General features: G+C 27.1%; 1 protein-coding gene across 4 annotated transcripts; it reads left to right on the forward strand.

The window, feature by feature from the left end:
• The first annotated feature begins 299 nt into the window (after positions 1-299).
• Positions 300-20523, forward strand: LOC139425847 (protein FAM200C-like). Of its 4 annotated transcripts, XM_087153029.1 has the most exons (6): positions 313-606; positions 1774-1986; positions 3678-3795; positions 3913-4027; positions 8029-8113; positions 18096-20523. In XM_087153029.1, exon 6 carries the CDS (start codon positions 18991-18993, stop codon positions 19462-19464), a length of 474 nt encoding a protein of 157 aa, XP_087009155.1. In that variant the 5' UTR covers positions 313-606; positions 1774-1986; positions 3678-3795; positions 3913-4027; positions 8029-8113; positions 18096-18990; the 3' UTR covers positions 19465-20523. The 4 variants fall into 4 exon arrangements, with proteins under 4 accessions (XP_087009157.1, XP_087009156.1, XP_087009155.1 ...); XM_087153031.1 differs by lacking the exon at positions 1774-1986 and having other exon boundaries at positions 300-606; XM_087153030.1 differs by lacking the exon at positions 8029-8113 and having other exon boundaries at positions 304-606.
• Positions 20524-20637: the final 114 nt, after the last annotated feature.

The raw sequence follows: 20637 nt of genomic DNA on the forward strand, positions 1-20637 counted from the left end.
TCGGATCATCCTCAGGGATGTTTCCCAGACCGTCGCCAATAGCCCATTGTGCAGCTCTAGTGCGACGTAAATGAACTACAACTATACCAAAGTGCTTGTTTTAGTTGTTTAGTTAACAACAACTGACTAGGGACTGAGGGTAAGCGGTATCGGTCCTCGTAAAACAGTTCTGCAGTAAAATATTCGACTTCGCGTGCAGGTCGTCTGTCTACCAAAGCAGGTTAGCCATCCCCTCAGCTGAGGATTAGAATTGAGATGGCATGTCTTCATATCATCCTCAGGGATGTTTTCCAGACCGTTGCCAATAGCACATCGTGCAGCTCTAGTGCGATGTAAATAAAATACCTACATACCTACGCCACCTGTAGCAACTACGTCTCCACAAAGCTTTGAAAGTTTAAAGCTTGTTTTAAATCGCACAGACATATGCAACAGCAAGTAACTTATCAAAACAAAAAATTTTATCTCTTTCTGATTCAAGATTCTACTCATTATTTAGTCTTTCTGAAATAAATATAGGACATTAACTTTTCTAATAAATATAATTCCGAATTAGGATGAGTGCCCTACTTTTAATTTTTTATGTATTCTATAATCAGCATTTGGGTATGGAACTGTTTTTCTCATATTTCTTTTAATTATGGTATCCGAGTGATTTTTATTAATTCATTCGACTTTAATATGAAATCAAATTATATTATTAATTTGATTTCATATTAAAGTTGAAGAAATGTGAGTCGTTTGTAACAATTGTAACGAACCTAACTATTATTTTTTTGTAGTAAATGATATAGTTACAAGTCAAATGACACTCATATCTTTTGAGAGGTCTGTCAAAATTTTTTATAAAACTATTGATTTTTACTAAACTTTGCGTTAATTCATTAAAATTAAGTGCATAAAGTATCAAAATTAAATTTTAAAACAGAACTGGGTTTTGAAACAAAAAATATTGTGATGGATCTATTTTCAAGACGAAATATTGGTGTAGAATTACTTAGGGATATTTTTATATTGGTGCTAGTAAGTTTTTGTCAGCAGTGAACAAAATTGTCTGCTTTTTCTTTTGTAAGCAACTAGTTTTATAATCATGCATCTAATGATTAGTTGCTTTTTTATAGTACATAGGTTATTCCCTACAAATTGGCTATTTTCAGGTAGGAACAACAACAACAAAAAATTGTCAGAAATTAATTTTTTGTAATAAGCTACAGGATAAGGTACTAAACAAGAAAAATAGTCTCGGTTATTATTAAAATAAAATGCTTTTATTATTTTAAGTATTTATTAAAGTGAGTTTATGATAGCATAGTAAGAGAATAATTATTCTAGTCACAAACATGCAGGAAATAATATTTTTAATGAACATGTTTAAGTACATCCTTAGTCCTTAATTGCTTTTTAAATTATGTATTATCCATTTCTGCCAAGTATTAACTGTAAAATATATATATTATTTAATTGTTTCAGCTATAAGTACTAAACATGAAAATAAATTATGGGCTGCTAATTTTTAACAGGTTTTGATTATTTTCATCTTTTTTAACCACTAAAAACCTACTTTTTATCATGTTATGGTAAAACTTGTTGTTAAAATCTAACCTGAACCATATAATTCCAAATGTTATTTGAGTGTTCCAGCTATTGAAAAAACGCTTGATTCCAAAAAGATCAGTTTTAGGAAACAACTCTAAGGGTAGAAACGTATTACTGTATAAAAAGTTTAAATCTCTTTTTCTGCCCATTATAGAGATTTATAATTTTATTCTTTAGTGTCAAGATCGTCGTAGCTATTTGAATAGTCTTGGAGGCATTATTTGATAGGAGAATTCAGATGAAGGATTTCTGACTGATTTAAAAGATGTGATTGGCTGTTGCAAATTATGACTTCATGATGTAAATGAAGCTGGTAAAGTTGCTGTTGATTGGGAGTTTTCTTTAAAGAACAATTGCTGCATGTGGCCAGCTCTAAATATATCTTAATGAGTAAATATCTTCCGTGTTTTTTTCATTGCAGGTCCTTATGTTAGAAAAAAAAGTACCAGACGTTCACAAACATATTTAATAAGGAAGACGTAGATGCATAGGCAATCAAAACAACAGACAAAATTCCAAGAGCTCTACATTCTTTAAAATCATATAGCCACCTACCGGTTCAAGGTTAATGCCTAAACATATCCATATAACTCAGAGTAAAAAATGAAACCACAGTCTACACATGGTTTTATTTTTCTGAAATAACAAATGATTATATGATAGTGTTTTCTTTAAAGAATTATTAAAATAGACTCAAATTAAATTCTAATTTAAAATGTATTCTTAAAAGTATTTTTTCTCATTGAAGGGAAAAGATTCCATTTATAATTATCATTACGATTGCATCTCATTATTTTTACTTTTTATAAATTATTATTTTCCTCTTTTTATAATGTTTTATGGTACGTTAACATTAATTTTGGTCCCATCTGTTTAAAAAAAAATTTTTTTTAATGAATAATATAATTGTTTTTAAAGCAATACGAAGCTTTTTTTTTTTAAATCATGAAACGTGGTATAAGTATTAAAAATTACTGTAGTGCAAAAATAAACAATTGGTATTAATTTAATTGAACTCACTAATTCTATTGAATTGTTTCTACGATTAATCACTGAACCAATAGAAATTAGTAAAAAGTTTTTAAAAACTGAAATTTGAACCATTTCATTAATGAATAAAACTTTACACATCCCTTATTTGAAACATTTTAAATTTTAATTCAAAAACTAATTTAGTTTACATGGAATGCCAGATTTTCTCTTTTCACTAGCATTTCACTTATTGTTCTGGGTACATACATTTTTCCTGCATTTATATTTTGTTTTGAAAAATGACTTAAGAGAATGCCATACCCTTAAGGAAACTTTTCATTGAAAGTTCTCTTTCATCACCATAACTAATTTAAAGTGAAGAAAAAGTGAGTTCAGACAAACCTAGAGTAAAATATCGAGTTTAAATCGCTGAATTTTTTCTTCTTCTAAATTTAAAAATGTAAGCAAATTATTGGAAGAATCAGAAGTTATCTTCTCATAGTTATCTTCTCATAATCAGAAGTTATCTTCTCATAATTTATTTTCATTTTGATACTTTTATTGCTTTATTACCAGTATTTGAAACTTTATGGCTTACACTAAGTTTGTCTGAATTCGCTTTTTCTTTAATTTAAATTAGTTATTAAGGTGAAAGAGAATTCGCAACGTAAAGTTTCCCATGTAGTATGATGTCCTCTTAAGCATAATTTTGCATTTAATAGTATAAAAATAATTCTTGATCTTCTGCCAGCACTTACAATTGTTTGGACCAAAGCTTAATGTTGCCTTCTACATTTAATCATGAAGCATACAAGCATAACATTTAAGTAGTATTTACATATGCAATTACTGGTAAGAAGATATTTAGACTAAAAATTTCTTTACAATGACAATTTAATGAACATAATATAGCTTTAATTATGGTAAATTAAGAAAATATTTTTAAAGAAATTATCCAGATAAAAAACAATGGGTCCAAACCAATTGTTTTCTGCTAACCTTGTATTTCTACTTATCAAATTATTTCCTGATAGCCTTCAAAGTTTGAGCCTATGTCAGTGATCAATTTGATTGTCATTCATTTTATTGATGCTGAATCATTTTTTCAGATGCAGAATGTACTTTAAACCCTCCTTATATTGGACCTACAAAGTGAGACTGAACCACTTATTCACACATTTCGCAAAAAGCTTACAAAAGCACCTGCCTCAAAAATGGCCTGATAGTGTAAGTTTTATTTTAATGCTGAGTTCTGAATATGTTTGGATATGTATATGAATCTGTTTATGTATCGCTGTATCTTAAAAAAATTGTTTGAATTTTAAGAAAACTTGTTTTGTTTAGAGCTTGGATCGTGTAAACTAGGGGGGCACAACCGTTTTGAGTGAAGGGCCACTTGCACAGCAGGTTGACTAACCAAGAACTGCACTTGTATTTGGACATGTTAACAGCGAATATAGTAAGATTTATTTAAACATTAGTGTTCTAATTTTTTTTTATCAATAAACTTAGTAATATATTTATAAAAAATTAAAGGCGTTCAATTATTAAAATTCATTAAAAAATAAAAAAAAACTACTACTTTTTTTTAAAAAAAATTTCCATTTTTATCATATCAAAACTAGATTTATCAAAATAAATAAATAAACATTGGAGAAAAGAAGTGCTTTTTTTTTATCATATTTTGCAATGCAAAAATTCATTTTAAAAATAAATTCTAATTAAAAAAAACTGCAATGCTTATTGAATGAAAGTAGGAAAAAATTTGGAACATAATTAAGTAATATGAATGTTGAATTCCAAGCGTAACAGAGGGGAAATTACACAAGTATTTTATTCTGAAAAATATATTAAATATTTTTGAAAACAAAAATTCTACTAGAATATGATACTTTAGGGTTTAATGTTTAATTAATTGACATAAAATAATAAAAGAGCCTCATAGTTAAATTGCAAGTTAATTAAAAGTACTTGTGACAGAGGGGACAAATGAAATCCCAAATTTTTGACATGCACTGTTATTTACGCTAAATTCTGCGACCACCCTAAACATTATATGTAACTTTTTTTTTTAAATTATCACATTTCAAGGTAAAATAAATTATTATAAGATTTTTAAAATTGCAAAACACAAGTCCAAATAATGCATCGTAACTGAGAGGACATGGAATGTAACAGAGGGGAGGTCTTACAAATTTGACAAAAAATTAAAATGAAATATCACTATTATAAGTTACTCTTTGGTTATTTAAAGTTGGAGTTGGCAGCACTTCTATAATTGAAAACCGTGCTACATCTTTGTAGTTATATTTGAAAGTTTTTATTTTACTAGGCCATGTTTAAAAAGAAAAAAAAAAGAAAGAAACAAGTGCATTGTTTGCTTCTTTCCCAATTTCAGTTGTTTCGGCAACAAAATTAACTACTAAATTTTTTCCTAGAGCTTTTTACAGTTACAAAACTATCTATTGCACAAGGTTATAAAATAAAAAGTCAATTGAGCGATTGTCGCAAGTTGTTATATTTAGTCATTCTATATAGTTATTAGGCAAACAACTATGATTTTAATAGTAAATTCTCATTTTCGTGAATAGCACATACACATTTTGTATGGTGTTTTACCTACACATAAAATATGGATAGGTCGTAGTACAGCAAACTTAGATTTGCCAATTTTTATGTTAGAATGCATCTGCTTTGATACTTGATAAAATTCCATCAAGGTGCACGTTTGACTTTGTGGACTTTCTGTCCATTTTCTTTGACAACCATACATTCAGCTCTACCAGAAGTCTGGTAAGAAAGTTTATTAGATGAGTAGAAATTTATTCCAAGCCTTTTTTGTTTCATCAGAAACTCTGTTACTAAGCTATTTCTTTTGTTTTGGTAGTAAGGTTGCAGAGTGTGTAGAGAACAGTATAATGTTTTCTTGGAGATACAAATAATGCATTTTTTTTTTCAATTTATCTATTTTTCTGTTAAGTTTTTTTTTTCAAAATACTTCTGTTATCATAAATTTTTGCTTCATATTCTTTATCTTTCTTCTCACAATTATCTTTATTTATCTGAGAAAATATAGAACAATCTAGTTCTATATTCTGTCATTCTTTCAGCTGCTGTTTTCCCTATACTGATTACTCACTTAGAAACTTTTAACTATAAACTAAGCGCAATGTCAAATAAAAATTGCACAGCTTTGTATAAAAAGTGTGCTCTAATAGTGAAGGAACTGGTTTAAACTAATTGAATCAGGATGCATTAGCACTTGTTTACATTCCTAGAGTTCTTTAATGGTCAACTTATCAATTTTGTGTAACTGAGGGGACATTTAGTTTTGTCCTCACTGTTATAGGAGAAACTTTAAAATTTAAAATTTTTTTTTCAAAAATATAGCTTAACATGCATGTACTTATGAACTTTATTATAAAAACCAAATATTAAGTAAAAAGGTTTTTTTGTGTAATGAATAAAATAAACTTAAGAGAATAATTGTAACAGAGGGGACAAACATATATTTAAGATAATTTTTGATTTAAACAATAAGAAATTTTTTTTAGCGGTAATCACTGCATAATTAGACTCAGGAACAATTTATTTTGCAATATAAATCAAGCTGTATGTAAAATCATAATATTTTTAATAACTTATTCTTCTTTAAAAGAGATAGTTTTTTTGGTAAATAAGTCAAAATCATAAAGCCTCTCTATTTATGATAAATTTTACTATAATCATGCATAACTCCAAAGAATAACATTTAAATTTATAAATTACAAAGGATTTCCTTTACACTGATACTAAATACAAGGATATTGTTCAAACTTTAAAAATTCACTACTGGTTTCAGTTGGCATAGAATTCAACAAATTCAAATTAATTACTTTAATTGAACAAAATTTATAAGTTTTAAGCAAAGGCCTAAAATAAAAACAAAACTGTTCAAAATAAATTCTAATTCTTATTTGGTAATGTACTTTATTATTTCTTTTTATTGATTATTCGATTTTTTTATATAGTAAACGTTTTCTTTTTTTAATTGAAAAAGATCACTTAACCAACAAAAAATTGAAATCAAAACTGCAAACAGTGAGCAGTTTAAAAATTCATGTTTTTCACCTCTTTATGAATTTCTCAGGTTCTAAAAACATTGCATTTATATCAGGGATGTAACGAGTATTTGGCCCTTTTCTCAAAAATACAGTTGGTTGAAGGATCAGCCAAATATTCAGCGGAATATTTTTTAGAAAAGTATTATTATTATTTTTTTTGAATTTATGTAGATATGATAAAGAATAATGTAAAATCGTATTTTTAACTATATAGTATTGTTTATTATAAGATATAGTTTTTACACAAATTTCTTAAATTTTAAAATCCATGTTTCTGCACATGACTAGCAAATTTATCTCATAGAAGACAAATGGAAAAACTAAATTTGAAGAATTGAAACTAGATTAGTTTACACTGAACCACAAGTTTTGGCTTTTATATATATATATATATATATATATATATATATATATATATATTCAGATAAGTAAATTTCATCATTTTTTCTATACTTTTAATTCTAAGAATTGAGAAAGATTTTTTTTTTCATTTTTGCTGGTTTCATTATAACTCAACATTTTAACAGAATGTCTCATACTGTTAATTTATTATCACTTTTTCCTTTTTCTCTGTGCTGTAATATTAATAACCAGTGACATAGAACTGTGATTTTCAGTATTAAAGTTTTGTTTTAGGAACTAAGAAAAATGTATTTTTTCTGTTTTTCTTTTTAATTAACTTTTTAATTAATTTTTGTTTTTGTCTCTATCTCGCTTTTTTTTTTCTTTTTAAAAAAAAATTCTTCTTTTTAGGCGTTTTTATTATAGCGCGGCAATTTTCAAGAGCATTTCTGTTATACTTAATTCTTTTTTCTTGACTTTTTCTGGTAATTTTGAGGCTTCAGGAAAGTAAAAAATTCATTTAAATAAAAATAATAAATTAAAAAAGGAAAACAAAATTTCTAATTCTAAGCAATTTCTTAAAAATCAAAACATACTGAGAAACTCGTGGATTTTAGAAAAAAAAGAGTGCAATTTCGCATTAATTCCTGCCGCGACAGACTTGCGACCCCAATCATGAGAGAAAATGAGAAATGTTGCTTATTTTCATCTTCGTTAAATCGGATTACCAATTTTGTAATATCAGTATTTTTAATTCATTGTTTCTATAGAGATTCATTTAGGGATTCTTAAAATATTCGTTGCATTGAAATTTTTGCTATTTTTGAATTTTACTATATATTTTCTTTGATGTAAATAATGTCTGGTGAACTAAGCTTTATACTTATCTGTATTTGAATTCATTCTCCATTTTTTTGTATTGAATATATTCTTCAATCATTAACAAAATAACTAATGAAGAGTTGAATATAGTTAGTTACTATTTAAATAAAAATTAGTGTGTTTATTTTATTAGTGAGTTGGCTGCCGAAGTAAGGATTTAATTACTTGGAACTTACACTGAAGACAATGCTTCTCAAGCTGAAGATGATAACTCATAAGTATGATATGTACATTCTTAAGTTTTTAGTGCATCACATAATTATAACACTATTTGAATTGAATGTGTGTTAGTTCCCTGTGGCAGAATTTTTTTAAGCTATCTGCAACAAAACTATCTAGCACTGATATCTATCTGCAAGACAGTTTAAATAATAACAAACATGTATTCTGCTAATTTAAATAACAAAAACTTTGTGTTTACAAAAAAACCTATAATTTATACTATTTTAATTGAACATGTAATAATTTTTTATTCTAATATTATGGATGATATTCTCACATTTTGTTGGAGGGGAACGACAAATTATTTCCTTCTTCACATTTTATAAATAACTATCTCAATAAAAATAATCAAATCCACAGTGGTAATTGTCCTAAAAAAGATCAACGACCAAATCACACGAATAAAACTCCATAAAGATTAAGACTCCTCAAAGTTTTCAGATTAAGTTGTATTAAATAATATCGTATAAAAAATATCAGATTTAAAAACTAAAAAATCAATCACAATTACTGCTAAAAATTCGACAGAATCAGTGCCTTGAAAAGTAAATACTCAAATGCACGATTTTAATATTTTATTGTTTGAAATATATCGGGATATTTAAAAACCATGTGAAAATCAATATCAATAACTGCCAAAAATTAAGTCAAAACATGATATCGATTTACAATACTATCAGCCTAAATTGAATGCGTCAAAAATTACTTAACTAAATGCATGATTCAAATATTATGTGTGAGTTTCTGTAGAAAATAAAAGTAAATTTTTTCGTTTTTAAAAAGAAAAATCTTTGTGCAAGAACTCTGTAACATTCAGCAACAATGTCGCTGTGATTCTGCCATGGGGGATCAGTTATTGCTATAGATTTATATTCTTAGAAATTATTATTGGAAGGAAGTAACTTGTTTTTCCACTAGTCAACAACAACAAAAAAAAAACTGCTTGGTTGTCAGCGAAAGAAAACTTATGGTTTTGAATTAAAGGTTTAATTTTCCAGGAGATTTTTCTGTTGTGGTTGTAGTGCCTTTTGATTCTTAGATTTTTTTTCGCTGTTTATTTATTAAAACTATGAAGTATAATCTGTTACTGGAGACAATTAAACAGCAACTTACAAACATAATTCAGTCACTATAATCACTAAAAAATTTATTTGGATATCTTGATATTTTCTTTACTTTACAGACAACACCTTTACTTAGTTTTTTTTATTCTATTGTAGAATTGCAGAGATGGTAAAAAAAAAGGCTCAAGGAGTAATATAGTATCTGACTGAATTATTAGATGCACTGTAAGATACTGCTGTATCTTTTCTTTTTTTTGGGGGGGGGGGGCTCAATTTGTTCCCTGACTAAATTTTCTTCTTTATGCGTCGTACGCTAGCTTCAGAAACCTTCAGTTTTTGTAATATTTTGGTGTTTGAAAATATTTTAGCATGAGACCTTTTTCACTTTTTACATAGGGAAATTTTGTCTTCTTTACAAGTTATGAAAATGTTCCAATTGATTCTGCATGCAAAATAAGCAAATAACTACGTATTATAAGACTGCAAAACCTGTGACTGAAGCCTTTATTGCACTTGCTTTCATTGATGTATCGATTAGTTAACATAGTAATGCAATACGTTCAAAATAAATACAAATAGGAAGTATATAAAAAACCGACGTGTATGTTTAAATATAAAAGTATTGCATATAAACTCATGCAAAAACATGTAATTATTAAAAAACTACCCTGCATCCAATAATTTGGCCAGGATCTGTAGGTGACAAAATATTTCAGCTTCAATTATTAAGTATTAGATAAATTTAACTGTTGCAATTTCACTTCAGGAATCTCACAATTTTCGCTCCTCAATAGTGGAATATGCAAAAATTGTTAGAAATAAAACTTAGCCGGTTCCCCTCTTTCCAAGTTTCAACACCACAACTAACCAACAAGAGGACTGTAATTCATAAAAGATTTAATGCACACTTTGTGGCATATACACTCAAGTTGTTTTTCTGACTGCCAGGTTCAAACTCATGACTCCAATTTTCCATCAGCTGTGTGAACATCTAAATCGACTGTGCCACTAAGTACTTAAGCTACAATTGTTGCATAAGTGCTTGAAACAAATTTACTCCTGAAATTTAAAATTACTGATTTATAATTGAAAATTAAATTTATACTTAGTTTTATTCAGAGTTACTTCAAACTTAAATTTTGTTATTGTGTCCTTACCTAGTGTTAAGGGTTAAACTTATGTGAAATAACTTTTTTTTTTAATAAATTAGTTTTTGGAAGAGTAGGAAGTGTGATAAGGAACATTAAAAATTAGTATTTTTTGTAAGGAGGGCAAAAAAGCAAAATAAATTGACCTAAACTATTTAGCCTATTAGAACCTTGATATTTTTGTAGTTCTTTAGATATTTACTTGGTTAGTATTGCCTTTTATTTGTTAGTATAGTTACACTAACATGTTAAGTGAATTTTAGTAAGTACTTTGATTGCAAGATTGTTTTTAGATATCTAAATTTATTTAGAAACTGATGCCATGCTTTAGTTAAACCTGAAACATTTATGTTAGCTTTAGAATTATCCTCAAAAATTATTTTTCTTTCTTACACTATCCATTTTTGTGATTTAGAAATCTTTGATTAAACATTGATGGACATTATTTTGACATTTTATGATCAAGATAAATAACAATAAACTTAATTAGATATATGATTTTTTTTAATTCTTGTATTTAATTTATTTTGATCATCATTTTGTTAAAAGAAACATTTTAAACTTAATGAATTGCAGAAAAATTCTGACAACTTCTTTCTTATACATTTTTTAGGGACTTATATTTCATAAGTATCTCTTTTTCCTTAATAGAGTAATTTAGAATCTAGAAATAGTATGCTTGCTTAGAAAAGTTCAATTTGTATGCAATTTATATTGCTGCCTTTTTTAAACTTTTGGTTATATTGTTAGTTTTTCCCAGGAAATATCAGGAGAAGAAAAATCAAAATTTATGTGATTTATTTAAGATTAAAGTATAAATTGCAATTAACTTAGTTTAGTTTTCGAAATGTTTTACTTTGCATTATTGAGATTAAGTTTTACATAATTTGATTTTCATGTATAATGCATACCTGCCAAGTCTGCAGTTTTTTAACAAAGACTCCTGTATTTTATGTCTATCTCCTGTTTACCTGTATATTCTAAAGTTCTCCGTATTTGTAGAATAAATTTTTTTTAAAAATTCTTGCAATAAAACATCTGCTAATGGCAAAAATACTTCTCTTGTTCCTTAACAGATGGTACTATTGCCAGTACTATAGTAAGTTGAGTGCTTATAGTTTAAGATATTATAAATAATAATTTTAAAAAATCAACTTTACTTTAAGATTTGTACATATATTTTTTACTTTGCTTAATGTAAATGCTTATATTATTTCCAATTTTGAATTTCTCTTTTTGACTAACATCATTATGTATGATGTATCCATAGCCCGAAAAATGTTGCTAGTAAAATCTCCGTTATTTTATTTCTCTAAAGTTGGCAGGTATGATATTTTTCTTATTTATTAGACAATAAATTGAATGAAATCAAGGTTCCCACGGTCCTTAAAAGTCCTTAAAAATTGTTTAATTTTTATTTTGGAAAGTAAGGGCCCTTAAAAGTACTTAATTTTGATACAAAGTTTTTAAAAGTCCTTAATTTTTTTGTATCATTATGGTTGATAGGAACAATTTTTCAGTTCAATTTTTTGAAACAAAGTGCCGTTCTTTTATAATTTAGAATTAGACCATGCATAGAGGGTAGAGCATTTTAGAGAGACAAAAAGGAATGCATGTGAAGGGGCTATGGCAAGGGGAAAAAAGCATGGTCTTTCCTTATTGTTTTGGTTTTTTCATTAATATATTCTGCGTTTTGCCTGGAATGATACTCCATGAGGAGAGTGAAGCATTCTAAAAGAAACGATTAGTGTGGACATGGGGGATACTGCACATGGAAGTGCTTTTTTGGGGGAGGTGCAGTTCTAAGGTGTCTAGGTAGAAGACCCACACTCACCTTCAAAATTGACAGAATTTAAGAAATTCAGTTATACTGGTCTACATCTGCTTATAGGAATTAAGTTATACCCTAAGAAAAGAAGTACCAGAAAATTTTTTAAAACTAGAATTCATAATGAAAACTATATTTCCTAAAATCTTAAACAATTAAATAAATTTGTATAATATTTCAGTTTGTAATAAGAAACTGTAAATTTATGGAAAGCAGTAACATTTTTTAAAATTCACAATTGTACTAAAAATTAAACCGATCTGTAATAAACAGGGCTTGAAAAATCCCAGCCCCCGTCTAGGTTTTTCATCAAAAACCTGAGGTTTATTAGGTTTTTGATGAAAACCTTAAGAATGCATGATTTACTTCTAACAAGAAAGTTAAATATTTGGTAACTATTTATAGTTTGTTTTGTAGCAATATAATTTTTCTTTTTAAAGTTTTAGATTATTTTGCTATTATTTTTGTTTCTTAAGGATAAGCAGATTGTTACATAAAAATTTAAATCTACTCAATTAAAAGATTTTGTTTGGCTAGAAATAATTTTGTATAAAAGTTCATCATAGAAGTAAATTTAACACATTTCCTGTTTAGTAATAATTTCAAAATTGTTAAGTTACATACCGTTTTCAATATGTTTTTCATAAAAACTTTCCAATATTTTTTTTACAAAATGTTACCTGATAAGGTGATATTACAGGATTATTTTATAATAAAAAATAACACTTTCAGTTTTAAACTGTTAATTTGCGATAAAAATAAAATATCAAATCATAATAATGCTAGAGAATAATAGAGGATGGTAAAGAAATATTACTAGTAAATATCTATAAATGGTTAAACAATAAATAACTTATTCATATTTGTTAAATAAGGAACCTTATAAATTTTCTGACCATAAGAATGCGTTGATACCTTTGAAAAGTCGTTTTAGACCCTTTTGTTTATATGTTTCACCGAGAACTAATAAAAAACATATTGGTTTGAAAATTATAAATCTTCTCAAACATAATTGTATTTTTATTCCATAAAACTTTTCATAAAAATAACATAGCCTAATATAGCCTTTTCATAGCCGAATGAAAAAAAAAAGTGAAATGATTTAAGGTGCTTAGATATGGTGCGTGGTATGGCCTGTTTTTACTTCAAATAGGACTGATTTAAAATGACACTGTTAAGAAAACTATTCTCATGCATAACTGTAATTCAACTTTTTAGTATTAATTCTTTTAATGTATGTATACGCTTATAAATGAAACATTTTAGTAATGAAAAAGAAAGAATTTTTTGGACTTAACTGAATGTGTGATGCATGTCTAGTAGCAAAATAAAAAAGCTTGTAATAATTTTTTTAATGTTTTTACCAGCTTTCTTTATTTACTCTTTTTTTTTATATATATATACATGACTAAATTGCAGATTTTAATTTCTGAACTTAATTTTACAATCCAATTTCAATGAAATCATTAAAAATGGATTACGGATTAGTTTCATAGATGATGTTAACCTTTAACAATCTGAAAATGTTTTTTTTTTTAAAAAAACAGATCTCGGTTTGCAAAAATTGCCTGTTACTTCCTTAGCGAGCCCTGTTAATTAATACAATTATATCAGTCCTCACATTATAATAAAATTATTATTATTATTTTTTAAATTTATTGATTTTTTAAAGAAAGGTAAATAATTGGCAATGTCACTGATGAAATGTGTATATTTGATGATAAACAATCATACTATTTTTAAAGTGCAAAAAAAAAGTGCTTAATTTTTGCTTTGTTGAAAGAGTGAGAACCCTGGAAAGGTATTGCTTAAATAAATTTTCATTCTTTTATCCTAGGTTTTGTACATTAAAATTATTAAATTTAATTTTCGTGAAAATTTCAGTGATTTTGAATATTAATGTTATGTGTTTAGACGTAATTTTTAAATAGTCTCATTTTACGTGTCATCTAATTTTGATTTTAACTTCTAAAAATCATTTTTTGTTTTAATTTAATTTCCTGTACACAGTTTCTTTTATATTCTTTGTTCAAATACTTTTAAATGACAATCGTGGTAAAAAATGAAAACTGTTCGGAAATCAACTTCTGATTTTTTGTTGCATAAATAATCTTTCAGTAACTGTATATACAGTCTCTGACCATATTATTAGACGCATTATAAGATTCTATGCAAAATCTTAATTATCAGGTGATACTATACAGCTGTATTGTTTTCATGTGACTGAAACCGGTTTGCACTTGTTTATGTTAGTGTATCAATTGGTTAAATTAGATGATATTTAATATAAATTCGATGATTGGATAAATTAGACGATATATTATATAAATATAGAATATTTATTATATCAAGCATTATATTAGTATATTATAATAATTAGATCAAATTACTAGATACACTGCAGTTTTTTAATTTTTACTTGATTTGCACGAGTTTATGGGTAATACTTTTATATTTAAACATTCGTGTAATGGGTTTTTATTTAGGAGATTTTGTATTTATTTTTAACGTATTGCATTACAATGTTAACCAATTGATACAGGACCGTAAACAAATGCAAACCGGTTTCATCCGAGTGAAAAAAATACAGCTGCATAGTATCACCTAATTATTATAATTTTACATAGAATCTTATAGTGCATCTAATAATATATCCAGGGATTATGTATATTCTATTATTAAACTAGTTTGTTTACTATGAAGTAGTGTGGATAAACCTTTTTTTTTTTACTTTTGAAACATATGATTTATTTTTATAACTAGACAAAGTTTGCTATTGTTCCTTGTGTATTTATTTAGCACATGAAATTTTTTTTTATCTTTAAAAAGTTACCGACAGTAAAATTTTTAATTTCAAAATGTAGATTTTGCTATTAAATGTTATGAAAATATATATCCTTCTGTGTGTGATCTATTAAAATAAATTAAGTTATTCTTTACATGTTTCTAGAATAAATTTAAAAAAAAAATTTAGGGAAAAAAACAAAAACATTTTTCTCTCTATTCTTAATTTTTCTTTTTTCTTTCCACATGTTCGCAATGTAAGTCTAAATTGCCAAGCACTGAAACTTAACTGGAAAGAATGGTAAAGACATCAACCTAAAATTGTTTTGTTTATTCCACTCATTTTTTTTGAAGAAATATTAAATTAATACTTTTACAGTTCATATTATAACCTGATAAGTGTTATAAGATTAATATCATGTATTTAAATAACAAAATACTTTGATAAAAAGACACCTATCTCTCTTCAAATTTATTCCTTAAAACTTTAAGAGAAATGAAATTACTCTGTAGAATCTATTGGATTATAAGAAAAAACCTTTTTATTTTTAACTCTATTTATTGAAATATTTGATATTATTCAAAATTTTCCTTTGAAGTTTCTTTCATATTATTGTTATGTATGACTTAGAACTATTGTTTTGTGATTAATGTTATTGTTGTAATAATATATTTATCAGTAATTAATACCTGATACGGTGCACTGTTGTATCACTGTTGATCATTTATTGTTAATCTTAATTATGCATAATTTAAATTTCTTAAAGTATTAATGATAAAAGTTGCAGCTGGAAAAAGTTTTCTTGTACAGTTAATTCTTATATTTATTAGAAATGATTATTTATTGTCTTAATATCATGATAATTTTTACATAATAAAATTAACTTAAATAATATTAAATTTGTTTGATATTAAAGCATAGATCTGTTTAGAGTATTTAAAAAATGTAGACATTATATTGGTTCATTAGAATAGTAGCATATAATAAGTTGTTGAATATACTGCTATGTTGTTTTTTTTAACCACTTTTTGTAATAACTTTTTTTTAATGATAAAATTGAATGTTAATTTAATCTAAAGTTTTTTTCTGAAATGCAAAATTATCCTAAAGCTAATTAAAGTTATTTCATGGATTATATTTAGCTAAAAACAAATAATGAACTGAGATATCCACAACTTCCATATTTTTTTTCAGAAATTATGGCTTTTAAGGTTACTGAGATTTTTGTAAATTAAAATGTTTTACTTGTATAAGTTAGTAGTAGAAAACAATTCTGGTGTAACTTACAGTAAGGCAAATTTTTTACAAAAAGTTTGACTTAGTTTCTTTGAAAAGTGGGTCAACTAATTAAAATTCTTTTTGCAACTAAATTTTATTGTGCTTATTTATTAAATATTGAGAACAGATTTAGAAATAGGTGGTAAAAATAGAAAATCATCTCAAGAAAGATAAATAATTTACATTCATATTTGTATAATTTTCAATTTAATTTAAAATTTTCATTATTATTCAATATTTGACATAAAAATAAAGAACATTCTTTATTATAAAAGTTAATTTTTCTACTTATGCATTACATTTGGATGGTTTGTTCAGTGTCTAATGTCAAAACATACCTAAATTATTTTAAAAAGCTTAAATTGACTGAAGCAGTGTGACATAAATGCATAAATTACATATTAAAAAAGATCTAAATCTTTTTTTTTTATTCAAACTATGTTCTTGTTTTAATAATTTCTAATAATCAGATTTTTTTATATATTATCATTTACTGATAAATGAATATACTGATTATTTACTGATATCATTTACTGAATGATGCTTGATAAAAATTTATAAGAAACAATTTTTTTTTAAATTTATTTTTAATTGAAATGTAAGAAGCAAGTTATAGCCATTTTTTAAATAAACTTCATAGCTTATTATAAAGATTGTATCAATGCTAAGAACAACTATATGTATATTATAAATAATTTAGCATACTAATTTTATTATAATATTACATGTGCTTTACAAAAATAATATTCTAAAAAAGTAAAAGTTATTTTCTACCTAAGGCCAGACAGTGACTGCTAAAGAGAAAGATATTTTTGCCGATATTAAGGAACAATTAAGAATACTTCTCGAAAATCAAATTACTCATTTTGGGTAATTATACTATTATTTTCTTTATAATTTAGGCTAAATTGGCTTATTATTTAAAATCCACTTGCTAATTTCTTTTCTTAAGTTTTGGTTATTCTCTTAGAGGTTGTCTCTTTTTTCGCTCTAGACTTAGTTAATAGCAAACTTTTATCAGTTTACCTGAATCAGATAATATTGTTTACATTTGGTGCAGTATGGTCAATTTTTGAAGCTCAACTCTTTATTAAATTTTTTTTAAATTTAAAATATTGTTTAAATCTTTTTATTTCTTAATTTAGTTTGTGTAAGAGGGGTGATTGTATTCCGGGGGTATCCCGGAATTCCGGCTTTTTGGTATTATCTTTAAGGGTCTTAAAATTAGAAGCAGGGTATGTAATTTTTCTGCGAATATCACGAAATTCCGCCTTTCTCAATACAATTGGCTCTCCGACTTTCGCTAATCAAAAATTTATAAGCCGACGAAATTTTCATAGAATTCCTGTCTTTTGCTTTAGAGGATTTTCGCCATTTCGAATATAACTGCCCTGGAAATTTTAAAAGTCCAACATTGAGATTCTTGCAAGAACTAAGATTTTTCTTAAATTAGTTAGCATGAAGGTGTGATATTCATCATTGATAGGTAATTATAAATCTTATTTTTAAAGAAAATTATGTTAAATGTGAAGCATGCTGGGTATATAAAATGCTATCTCAATAGCGATTTTTTGCACATAAAATTGTCATTGTTTTCCACAATGGATAGAAGATAGGCTTCTTGATCTTCTAATAGAGTGCTTTGCGAAACATATTAGTTTTCATATTTTGCCTTGTTGATTTGTTTTCTGAAACTGATAAAAAAAAGAAAATTCTTAACATAGTACAGCATCTTCCAATGGTTTTACAGACTTTGAATTATGATGTAAATATAGCTATGTACCATACATTTGTCTTTTGAATAAGAATGCATTTTGCTATATAACATATGTTTTTCTTTCTTTTGGCCAATCAACGTTTTTTCTTCCTGTGTAGGTATTGCTTCCCTTTTGGTCGACCAGAAGGTGCGATTAAAGCTGCGCTTTCTTTGTTGGAGAGGGTATAATTTTTTTTATTCTTAGGTAGTATTCTTATATTACTTTGAAATATATTTATTACTTGTATAGACATACTTCTCGGAAAATACTTACATATATTGGAAATGAAAGCAAAACCTACTTTTGTTGCTTTAAAAATAGATTTCACTTTTTTTTCTTATCAAAAAATAGAATGTTTTGCTTATAAAAATTGAACATCAAAAACTTCAATGGCACTATTTGTAGATTTACTTCTTCTTTCTCTTCACTGGCTCTGGGTGGGCCCTGGTCTTCTCCAGGCATCTCTTTTGAAGATTGTTTTCCAGATTTTCGCCTTAAAAGTGTTACACAACTTGTGCAACTCTTCTGGAATCTGTCTTAAAGTAGAGTACTTGTGCAGTTTACCAGAAATACTTTTTTTATGCACCAATCTTCTTTAATGCTGGTCAGGCAACCTGCTTATTTGAATCTCTAATATTTTGAAAATTTTACTGCATGTTGCTATAGATCAGTGTTTCCCAACGTGGGGCCCACGCCCCACTGGGGGGCAATTTGATTGTTAAGGGGAGCAATTCGAAAATGGACTCGACACGAGTTTAACCCTTTTGTCTAGGCCATTTAAATGTAATACTAGATTTCGATACCAAAATTGAAAGAAAAAAGCAAATTCTTAAATAGATGCAGCCAATTAATATTATAAATTCGTTTGGCGAGACCAAAATAAAAATATCAACTGGGTTTTTGGTAGCGTCAAGTTAACCTCCATGCGTCAGACGGTAGGCTCCGCGTGGACCCCCGGAAGCTTTAAAATCTCGCTAAACAATGAAGTTGTTTGCATCTGATAAATAGACGAAATGAGTGAAGATATTGAAAAACAACTTGTTGAAAAGCTGAAAACAAGAAAATTCTCAGTGCAAATGGATGAATCAACTTCGATAGACAGTGTGGCAGTATTGATAACTTATGTAAAATCTATTGATAAAGGTCATTTTGCTGAAGAAAAGTTGTTCCGTAAAAGATTAGAAAGCACCACCACCTCCAAAGATATATATAATGAATTAAAAAACTACTTTGACTTCAATAATATTCCAATGAAAAATATAACATCTTGTGCTGCAGATGGTGCTCCTAATATGATGGGCACGAAAAATGGTTGCTTAAAATTGATGAAAGATGAGAATCCAGAAATGATTCTTGTGCATTGTGTTATTCATAAGGAAAACTTGGCAGCTAAAACAATCTCGCCTGTTCCAAATAAAGTACTACATTCAGTAATTAAGTGTATCAATGCTATTAAAGCTAATGTCAAATGTGAGAGTATCTTCTAGCTATTTTGTGGAGAACAAAATGCAGACCATGTGAGACTTTTACTTCACACTAAAGTACGATGGCTCTCCAAAGCGAACTGCTTGAAAAGATTTATGGAATTGTTTGATACTCTTAGTAATTTTTCAAGCGACAAACCTGAAATGAAGTATTTGTTAACAGTCCATGGTAAAGCATTTGTGAGTCATTTAGCAGATATCTTTAAAAAATTAAATATATTAAATAAGCAACTTCAAGGAACAAATAAAACTCTTGTTGACACAAAAGCGAAGATATTTGGTTTCATTATGTTATGTCAGAAATATATTAACAACAAAATCTTCGAACAGTTTCATTGGCTCCAAAAGTGTAAAGTAAATGAGACTGCTTTACTTGTTGTTGTCGATCAACTGAAAATTCTATCGACTGATTTAAAAGAAAGATTTTCTGATTTAAAATAAATTGATTTTCCACCATGGATGATGCAGCCAATGTTAGTGGATTTTTCTGATATATCAAATATGCAGCATCAAAAAGAACTCGCAGAAATGCAAAATGATGAATCAGTTAAAACTTTATTTAATATAAAAGGAGTGATGGCATGGCTTTGCGAGGAAACAGAAATCAAATACCCGAATTCAACCAAATGTGCAAGAAAGCTATTGTTACCGCTTCCATCTTCATATTTAGCTGAATGTGGATTTATGCTGTAAATGATTTACAGGTAAAAAAAAAGAAATCATATGGATATAACACAACGGGGGAGACTTGAGACTGAAGCTAACCAAATTGGAACCTAACATAAAATCTCTGTGCAGCAAGCATCAAGCGCAAGGATCTCACTAAATTAAAATATTAAATCATAGAAAAATTTTGATTAAAATTATTTCGCATTTGAATTTTAGTTTTTCATTATATGTTTTTTAAAATTTACCTACTGTGTTTCGTTAACAATTTCCTAGTGATTTCTTCCTAAAACCTATCATTTAAGTTTCTTAAGTGAACAATTCAATTTTTTAATATTAAAAATAATGTATATACGGGGCATAAGAATTTTATAAAGGCTTAGGTGGGGCATGGCACAAAAAAGGTTGGGAAACACTGCTATAGATCTTGTTATCTATCAGGTTGTCTATAGATCTTATAAAGTTATCGATTATATCTATATAGATATATATATGTTTTAAAGTTATAGA

The sequence above is a fragment of the Parasteatoda tepidariorum genome, chromosome 10, assembly GCF_982258835.1.
Source record: "Parasteatoda tepidariorum strain Cologne lab strain chromosome 10, Ptep-v5.0, whole genome shotgun sequence".
In the NCBI taxonomy this organism is placed as follows: Eukaryota; Metazoa; Arthropoda; class Arachnida; order Araneae; family Theridiidae; genus Parasteatoda; species Parasteatoda tepidariorum.

Bases quoted from the DNA above. Each gene is read 5' to 3' on its own strand.
- LOC139425847 (XM_087153031.1), top strand. From the start codon at position 18,991: ATGAGTGAAGATATTGAAAAACAACTTGTTGAAAAGCTGAAAACAAGA.